Source organism: Corylus avellana, chromosome 1 (assembly GCF_965113065.1).
Source record: "Corylus avellana chromosome 1, dhCorAvel1.hap1.2, whole genome shotgun sequence".
In the NCBI taxonomy this organism is placed as follows: Eukaryota; Viridiplantae; Streptophyta; class Magnoliopsida; order Fagales; family Betulaceae; genus Corylus; species Corylus avellana.
The window spans coordinates 26,652,446-26,661,745 of NC_142490.1; the positions used below are offsets into that span (position 1 = coordinate 26,652,446).

The following is a 9,300-nucleotide window of genomic DNA, read 5'->3' on the forward strand; positions in this document are numbered from 1 at the left end:
AGAGAAACTCTGCTTGAGTGTTTTGTGAGTTGTGAAAAGAAGAAGGAAGGTTCTTGGAGATCCTTGCTCGAGATAAGTAACCTCCTTAACTTAACTTGTTCTTTACCTAGTTGTTATGCTAGTTAAGTGTTTTTCATAGCTTGGTTGCTGGTTTTGAACTTATGTTCTTTTTTTAGGTTTTAATCTTGGTTTAAGGTTGGGCTATAGCTTCATTCTTGTTGGACGTATTTTACTATGCATGGAGATGTTATTTTGGGCTATGTGTATGTTAGGAACCTTGTTATTGCCTTAGGACTTGCTTAAAAATATTTAGAAGGCTGATTGGTTTGAAATGGGTTTTATGCCAATTAAAGAACGTTCACACCCTTCTGGTCGAACGTTCGATGGTTAAGTATGAACTCTGTTTTCGACATTTTTAGGTCTATGACTCGTTTTTATCTTAGATTTAGGACTGATGATAAACCTTTTCACATATTTGGAGAGTGTGAAACACATGGAGGAGCCTTACGACATAAATGAGTACAAACTCATATAAAATACTTAGAGATAATAAATTATTTTTATTGATAACTTTAGAATTAGGTTTAGAATTTAAATATTAGATAACATATGTTATCATTAATGGTAATATATTATCATTAGAAGTACTTTATTTCAGTTAGTCTTTAATTCCTACTTGTAAGTCTTTAAAGAGACCAAATTCATTAGTAAAATTAAGCAAAGATTAATATAATTTAACTCTTGAGTTGATTTGTGAGGTAATAGGGTTCCTTGAACTACCCTTAATCTCTCGATTACATGCTTGAGAAATTAACATAACAACTTGGTCAAGTTCAGTACATCCGAATTATTCAATTGACAGTACTTTATAGAATAACACGTGATTAGAATGCACATGTTGATGTGTTAACTTCCATGATCAAAATAGATCATCATAATTAATATGTATATATAGCCTTATCAAAAAGAGTGATAGCACAATCCCACCACCAACTATGAATTACGGTTTATAAGTCACAAAGTATTATCGCTTAGATCTGTTGTGTGGTAATCTCATTCACACCTAAAATCATATACAACGTAATTTAAGGACAACATATATAAAGATATGACCAATAGTCTAATGTATCTCAGAAAATAAACAACCTTATTATTAAACTAAAAATGTCATACAAATCAAATTAAGTTTTAGAGCACTATTTCGAAAGGACAAATGTATATTCATGATAAGAAATTAATGTTTTTGACTATCGTGTACACTATTAGATCAATAAAATAAAATCTTGACCATAAAATAATTACTGAAATGGAAAGGATCCTATTCCCTATAACCATTCGTTGCAAGCATTTGAAAAAGAGTTGAAGTCTTGAAGGATTTTGACTCCCTACAATCCTGTGTCCAGAAAGATGGTTTACAATTTGTAAAGGGGCTGAGAGACGGGCCCATCAAGTAGGGGTTCTTCCTTCCCAATAAGGCAGGGTAAGTAAACAAGGTATTCCGATTCAAATTTGAAACTCACACATGATATTTAACATAAGAAAGAACGAAATAAATAAATAAAATAAGAGGTAGAAGAAGAAAAAAATCGTAAATAATAAGTTAATCAATTTTAAGCCCAGCAGGAATTTATATAATCCCAGTAAAATAATAATAATAAGAAGACTCGGCCTTCTTCATTCTCACAAGTCCGCTACACAGCAATAAGAATCAAACCCAAGAAATAAAATTACAGGATCAACATTAATTCTGCAAAAGAATGCACATTGCTAAAAGAATGTAGCAATGAAATAAATCCAATAATGAATCAAATGAATCATATATCTCATGAAATCTAGCAGCTCTCATTAGCCTTGCACCGATGCAGAACCCTCTTCTTCTTGCTGGACATGTTCTCGATGGTGAGGACAACTTTTCCAGGTTCATTGGCTATGAAGGAGTTGCGAATAGGTCCTTCCTGAGAGCCCATCTTTTTTGCCTTCTGCACAATGATGGTGTAAGACCCCTCATCAACCGGAACGAATTCCTCCTTGTAGTTCACTTCCCAGCCCAGAACAGTCAAGTCCCACACCAATGTGGTTCCAACCTGTTCAATAACACAGACATCATTTGCATCAAAAGTCATTTTCCATGAAGTTCTTAAAAGGGTGCGTTTTGTGAGTTTATAGATAAAAAGTGGGATGATAAATCAAATCACAAAAAATTGATTGTTTGGCATTGCGATTTGAGAAACGTAGAAGAAGAGTTTTTTTTTTTTTTTTGAAAACACACGATTTTAAACGTTAAAACTGCGATTTTGCCAAACGCTTAACTGCATTTATAAAAATCACTTTTTCAAATCACAAATTTAAAATCGTTATTTGTAAATCGCATTTCTTAAAATTGCAAAACCGAATAGAATAGTCCGTTTGATATTGTGATTTCCCTGAAAAAAAAAAAAAAAAGTGGCATTGACATTGTAAAATTGTAGAAAATAAATCATATGGCATTGCGTTTTCAAATCGTAAGTAAGGAAATATTTTTTGAGAACCCACGATTTCACCAAACGCTTAATTCTGTTTTTAAAAACCACTTTTTCAAATCGAATTTTTGGAAATTGCAAACCCAAAAGGACCCTAAATGGTAGAAAATGTATTCTTTTTAAACTCTAGAAGGCAGTGAGGTGCGTTTTTAACAAACACACGTCCTAAAATACTGTAATTTTAAAAATCACCTTTTAAAATTCCTATTTTTGAATTTCAAACCCAAACGAATCCTAACAAACATGTAAATGAATCAACATTAAGATTAAAGAACTATTTGGTACCTCCAATGCCGGTATCTCAATGATTTCGGTTGATCCAGCCTTGAGTATGAGCTCTGAAACCGAGCCATCTTTGACAGAGAACTCAAAATCATTCTCCCTCTTGAAGCCACCGTAGTTAACAGGGATCTCCTCCACAGGGATGTACCTGTGTTGTAACAACGAATCAGGTTAATATTTATAGCCACCGAGGCTTCAATGAGTGATTCTCGCCTCTGGGAGATACACAAGAAAGAATGCTTACTTGAGCAGAGTCTCTGTGACCCTGGCTGGGCGAGCAACAACAAATTTGCTCTTGGTTCTCTGGGTTAGGAAGGGAGATATAAGGGCATTGAGAGCATAGTACCAGAATGGAACGTTTATGAAGATCTGCATCCAAAATTATCAAAACCCCATTAATTTTTCTCTGAAGAACATAGTCTAAACATGGTAATTGGTATAAAGCATTAAGGACACATACATTTTTGGCAACAAGTTCTGGGTAATTGTCCTGAAAAATCCCAATTGCTTGCTTTGTGGCAATCCGAAGCTCCTTCTTGGCGGGTCCGGGGGATTTCTTCAGATCATTGATTTGGATCAAGGAGGAGGCGCCGCCGGGCTTCAAATCAAGCTTCTGAATACCCTTCTCCATCAACTGGCACCTCCATCTCAGGAACTGCCGACGCTTCTCATCGGTTCCAAACGTCTTTTGGTAAAGCTCCTCGCTGTCAAACACCCCGAAAATGTTGTAGCAAACCGGGTGACCTTCGCGATCAACGCCATTCATGTAGGCGGCGGAGCTTAGATCTGCGCACAGCTCATCGTCCAAGATCGAATCGATCTCGGCTTCCCTCCTCCATTGAAGCGTTTTCCTGAGCATCTCGAAAGCATCATTTACCTTGAACTCCCTCGCCCTCAAGAACTTCAGGAGAACTACGTCTGTACCCTCGGCGCCTTTACTAGGCAAAAGGGGTACTCCCCAGAGGGAGATATCTGTATCGGGTTTCTTCTCTTCCTCGCATTCTACTGCTGCTTCTTCCTTTCCAACGCCTACTTCTTTCTCTTCCTCCTTATTTTCAGCCGCTTCTTCCACAGGTTTCTCGCTTTCCTCGCCTTCTTTCTCTTCTGCCACCGGTTTTTCCTCCGCCTTTTTTGGGTCCTCTTTCTTGTAGAGTTTGTTTCCGAGGATGGCTTCTTCGAGTTTCACTTTCAGCTCAGTCAACGCCTTCCTCTCAAACTCCTTCAGATCAGTAAGGAAGTTGCTCTCTTCCTTATAAGAAGAGCTCTTTTGAACTGTTTTGGGCTTTGATTCATCCGCATCTTTCACTTCATCGTCACCTCGGAAAACCTTTTCCGTCTCTTCGGCGACCTTCTTGGTCTCTTCTCCAGCAACGACAACCTCAGCCACTTGGGTTTCTTCAACAGTCATGGTTGCTAAGAATACCGTACTGGAAAACAAACCCAGAAATGTTATAGGAAAATTAACAAAAAAGAAAGAATGAAGGAAAAGGAAACCGACCTAAACAAACCCTCCTGAACTGAGGCTGCTTTAGCTCCTGAAGCTGCTCTGACTTTCTATCCGTTGGGTTTGTTTTGTGAGGGACAGGGGAAGGCACGGTAACGTTTATATATTTTAAAAAATTTCAGAAGAGGGGGACCCCACTAACGGTCACATACCTGGAGCCACCGCATAACTTGGGAGCCGTTGGGGGATTCTCCTTTTTCCCAAGGGTTATGCTAGCCTGGAGGCCAGCAAATTGTGGCTTGGGACTTGGGAGAATCATTTTGGGCCCACGGCTACATTTCCTTAGGCGTTGTAAAGTTTTTTTATTTTAATGATTTACATTTAATTTAATTTTTTCTTTCTTATAAGAAAATTAAAAATTAAAATGAAATCTAAATAATTAAAAATAATTCCAATACATAATTTTAAATTTTTTTACCACGTCTAAACCAATCCGGTCGAATACCACCTTACGTTCTTTGGTATAATAATTACTAGTCATATCGTATTTAAATTTGTTTAATTAGCACATCATTTAAAATTTTCTCTTGCTCTCATATCGTCATTATTGACAATTATATAAAAATATATATATGGGAAAAATTTGCTTTACCCTGAAATTTCAGGAATTTTTTAATTCGAACCCCAATATTTAAAAATTGACAATGTACTTCTAATATTTCAAAAATTATCAATTAAGATCTTCTGTTACTAATTTTCGTCTAATTGGACGAAAATCATCCCACGTGAACGCAAGTAAGATTTTGATGCTCTCTATTACAATTTTTTCCTCATTAAAACCAATAAAATTATATAATTACTCTCAATTTCATAAGTTTTAATGAGGATATTTACCAAACCCACAATCATTGTTGTTGTGGTGGGTCCGGTTAAGACCCGCAACCGTCGTGATGGGCCAGGTGACCCACGGTAATTGTCCTCGGATTACTATTTTTTTTATTAAATATATTTTTGCTATTTGAAATTTATTGTAATTTTTTTTATAGTTTAAGGCAAACATTTGTTCGACTCATAATTTGGGAGATATTACAAATCGTGTGTTAAAATAGAGGGTTATTTTCCAGAAAAAACCAAGAATTGTTGTCATCATCTTTGCGCTTTGAAGTTTGGACGGTTTACACGTCTGCTGCCACTTGCCACTTCATCATTGGCAGGTGTTTCTGAGCAGAGTGCCACCATCTTTGACTTGGTCGTGTATATATATAAGCCACATAACTAGCTGGCAAAGTCACAGCTGCATGTGGAATATTTGTCTAAAGATTGAAATATATATATTATAGACTGTGAAGCGAATATATGTTGAAGGTGCAACTAGTTTAATACTAGAAGTTGGACATAGTCACTAATTCTTTAACATTGTTGGGTCATAGATCAGTCAAATAAGGCCCGTTGGGCCTTATGCTCGAGACTCCGTGAATATGCGGGCTGCCAAGCCCTCGATCGATCTAACCCAAAGGGATCTCGGACTCCTAGTCCAAGACATAACTCATGTGTTAAAATAGTCAAAGGCCGAAGGGCACATTGGTCATTCCACCTTGGAGATATATTCATACTATCAAATACTTAAATCATCTACATTAATCAAGATACATATCAGTTAACACTTAAGCTGGTATAGGTGACCGAGTCCTACTCGGACACCCTGACTTAATATCACACAGAAGCTGCAACATCTATCCCTTGATCCTAGGGTACTATGATCACGGAGCAGCTAACAAACCTCATCCATTTTTCAAATACCTGCATGGCAGAAATCAAGGGATAAGGCTCCGAAACGTGTGGGAGATCAAACTCCTCTCATGCCTATAAATGCAAGTCACCTATCAGTGTCAAGGTAATCACAACTCTTGCTATCTTGGCTTATTGTTGCTTACATCTTTTCTCTCTCAAATCATTGACTTAGGCATCGGAGTATCCTCACCGAGAAACCACCCGGGACTTTAATCCTATTGTTTGTTCTTGTGTGCAAGGCCGACGCATCCTCGGACATCATTATACATCCCAGAGATTATGCCATGTAATCCTCGGAAAACTATGCATCAACAGTTTGGCGCCGTCTGTGTGGACGTCAAGATTTTCATCAGTTCCTGACAACAATCCAAAATGGTAACTATGAATGCGTCACAACAACCACTGGAAGGCCGAGCCGGGATGCCTGGGGCAACTACTACCCCTCCTAACCTCGCCGAGTTCATGAAGTAGATGACTGCTTCCATGGACGCATTGAAGAAACAAAACGAGGAACTTGCTATCAAACTCACGGCTGCTGAAGGCCGCAATGGCCGAAGAGAGCGTGAGCGAGAAGAAAGGCAGGAGAAGGAGCATGAAGAAAGGAGTGAAAGGGAGAGACAAGAACTCATCCGCCAAGGCAAGCAGATTGAAGTGAGTGCGAGCTCAGTTCATGGCAGTCGTCACACTACGGTCTAGAACAAAGGGAACCATGAAAAGTCTCATGCTGAAAACGAGGATAACCCCAAGAAGTCCAATACTGACAAGTCCAAGAGACGTCACTGTAGCAGGTCTCATCGTGAGAGATGCCATGGAAGATCCCATCGTGACCGACCTCATCATGAGAGATCCCACACTCGCCATAACGAGACAGACGTAGGTGTTGAGCTGGGAGACCTAAAGAGGAAGTATGCTGAGATGGCTGACAAGATAGCCAATGGGGAGAATGTGTTGATGGCAGAAGAACTCATTGATAACACCAACCTACCCTTCACAGATAGGGTGATGAACTTCCCCTTACCCAACAAGTTCAAAAAACCTCATATAGACAAATATGACGGCAATGGAGATCCTAGCGAACATATGGAAAGCCTTTGAGCACACTTCATCCTCCATGGTACCCCAGATGAAATCTCATGCCGTGCGTTTCCGCTAACTCTAGTAGCAGCCGCTAAAGAGTGGTTTGCGAGACTCCTAGCCAAGTCTGTGGATAACTTCAAGTCCCTGGGATGCCTCTTCCTCAGCCAATTTTTGGCTACTCGAAAAAGGAAGAAAAGCCCAACTTACCTGCTTTCTCTGGTTCAAGGGAAGGATGAGTCCCTAAAAGACTTCATGCTCAGATTCAATAAGGAGAAGTTATCAGTAGAAAATCCGAGTGAGCAAACAGTACTCGATGCACTGATGCATGGGGTAAGAGCCGAGGGCCACTAATGGCCGAGTTATCAAAGAAGACTGCGATGGTGACTCTTCATCATTTTTTAAATAAAGCCGAAGATACATCAATCAAGAGGAGACTGTAGCAGCTCTGATGAAGTCCCAAGAGAAGGCTACTTGGCAAGAGGAGACTCGGCGAGATAGGAGTAGTGCGAGAGCAGCACCAGTAAGCTTCGGGAATAAGCAGGAGAAAAACCCAAAGTGGCACGACAACTTAACTCCTAAGCCGAGGAATGACCCTCAACGAAAACTCAGCAAGTTCACTCCATTAAACACCAGCATGGCCAAGGTGTTGATGGAGCTCAGAAGGGACCCCAACTTCAAATGGCCAACAAGGATGAAAGGTCCCGCATCGAAGCGAGACCATACCAAGTTTTACCAGTATCACAATGAAGTTGGCCACTTGACAGAGGAGTGTGTATCTCTTTGTCAAGAGATAGAATCCTTCATTAGGAATGGCAAACTGGTGAGGTTCCTGGCAGGCGAAAGGGATAGAAGAAGAGACCATCAACAACCCTTACTGCTTGAGGGGAACCGAGAAGCTGCGGGAGGCCGAGACCAGAGGTAAAGACATGATAATGGCCTGAGGGATGATCGGTATGCTGACCCAGTGCGTAATCAGCAGGCGGAGCTAAGGAACGATCCGGATGCTCATCCCCTACCTCGGAATCATGATGTAGTAGGAGAAATCCTAACCATTTCAGGAGGAATAGCTGGTGGAGGAGAGTCTAACTTAGCCAGAAAAGCCAATGCCAGAAAGGTGCAGACCGAAGAGGTTCTCTTTCTTAAAAGGCCTGCCAAGACCTTGAAACGAGAGCCCATGGTTTTATCATTCACCGAGGAAGATGCGAAGGGGGTAATGATGCCCCATGATGATGTATTGGTGGTAATGGTGGCCGTGGCCGACCATTTGCTCCATCGGATCTTAGTAGACAATGGGAGCTCGACTGATATCCTCTATTGGCCACTTTTCAAACAGATGGGTATTGATCATAGTAGGATCACACCATTTGGTTCTCCCTTAATTGGATTTGCGGGAGAGCAAGTCCAACCTATCGGAATTATTTCACTTCTTGTAACAGCAGGAACAGCTCCCAGGCAATCAACTGTTATGGTAGACTTCTTGGTAGTCAACCGACCATCTGCCTACAACACAATAATTGGTTGGCCAGCCTTGAATAAGTTGAAAGTGGTAACTTCAACCTACCATTTGAAGATGAAGTTCCCGACAGAGGAAGGTGTCGGAAAGGTCAAGGGTGACCAAACTGCAGCAAGAAAGTGTTACATAGCTTCCCTAAAGAAGCCTTCAGAGGTTATACCTTTGACGGTAAGTACCGTAGGGAGTAAAAAGGAAGGTGAACCGAAGGGCGAGCCTGCCGAGACGCTAGAAGACGTGATAGTAGCAAATGGAAAAGTGGTGAAGGTCGGTTCTCAGCTCTCCTCGGACGTCCGAGAAGACCTCGTCACTTTCCTGAAAAAGGAATTTGAAGGTATTTGCGTGGATGCACAAAGACATGCTTGGCATTAGCCCCGAAGAATTACTTCACCAGCTCAATGTGGATCCCAGTGTGAAACCAGTGAAGCAAAAAAGAAGGAAATTTGCTCCTGAGCGAAACATGGCGATAGCCAAGGAAGTAGAAAAGCTGCTCAGAGCTCGGTTTATTGAAGAAGTACACTATCCCGACTGGTTAGCCAATGTAGTATTGGTTAAAAAATCCAATGGGAAGTGGAGAATGTGTGTAGACTTCACCAACCTCAACAAAGCTTGTCCGAAAGACAGCTTTCCTCTCCCTCGCATTGATGCACTGGTCGATTCGACATATGGGCATGGTT

The 9,300-nt window shown here is 40.5% G+C and overlaps 2 protein-coding genes across 2 annotated transcripts; one reads left to right on the top strand and one right to left on the bottom strand.

The window, feature by feature from the left end:
- Window positions 1–1,591: 1,591 nt before the first annotated feature.
- LOC132170938 (Sec14p-like phosphatidylinositol transfer family protein) lies at window positions 1,592–4,376 on the bottom strand. The gene is made up of 5 exons (XM_059582097.2): window positions 4,300–4,376; window positions 3,262–4,228; window positions 3,046–3,170; window positions 2,805–2,949; window positions 1,592–2,084 (listed from the first exon to the last, which is right to left on the bottom strand). The coding sequence occupies exons 2-5, from the start codon at window positions 4,207–4,209 to the stop codon at window positions 1,833–1,835; spliced, it is 1,470 nt and encodes a 489-aa protein (XP_059438080.2). The 5' UTR covers window positions 4,210–4,228; window positions 4,300–4,376; the 3' UTR covers window positions 1,592–1,832.
- A 3,185-nt stretch (window positions 4,377–7,561) lies between these two features.
- On the top strand, window positions 7,562–8,995 carry LOC148588198 (uncharacterized). The gene is made up of 3 exons (XM_088514700.1): window positions 7,562–7,861; window positions 7,950–8,031; window positions 8,079–8,995. Exons 1-3 carry the CDS (start codon window positions 7,562–7,564, stop codon window positions 8,993–8,995), a joined length of 1,299 nt encoding a protein of 432 aa, XP_088370826.1.
- The last annotated feature ends 305 nt before the right edge of the window (window positions 8,996–9,300 follow it).

Bases quoted from the DNA above. Each gene is read 5' to 3' on its own strand.
- LOC132170938 (XM_059582097.2), bottom strand. From the start codon at position 4,209: ATGACTGTTGAAGAAACCCAAGTGGCTGAGGTTGTCGTTGCTGGAGAA. The intron at 3,171-3,261 runs GTATGTGTCCTT...TTTTGGATGCAG, and splicing joins CAGAACTTGTTGCCAAAAAT to ATCTTCATAAACGTTCCATT. The intron at 2,950-3,045 runs GTAAGCATTCTT...GTTACAACACAG, and splicing joins GTCACAGAGACTCTGCTCAA to GTACATCCCTGTGGAGGAGA.
- LOC148588198 (XM_088514700.1), top strand. From the start codon at position 7,562: ATGAAGTCCCAAGAGAAGGCTACTTGGCAAGAGGAGACTCGGCGAGAT. The intron at 7,862-7,949 runs GTTGGCCACTTG...GGTTCCTGGCAG, and splicing joins TTTACCAGTATCACAATGAA to GCGAAAGGGATAGAAGAAGA. The intron at 8,032-8,078 runs GTAAAGACATGA...ATGCTGACCCAG, and splicing joins GCGGGAGGCCGAGACCAGAG to TGCGTAATCAGCAGGCGGAG.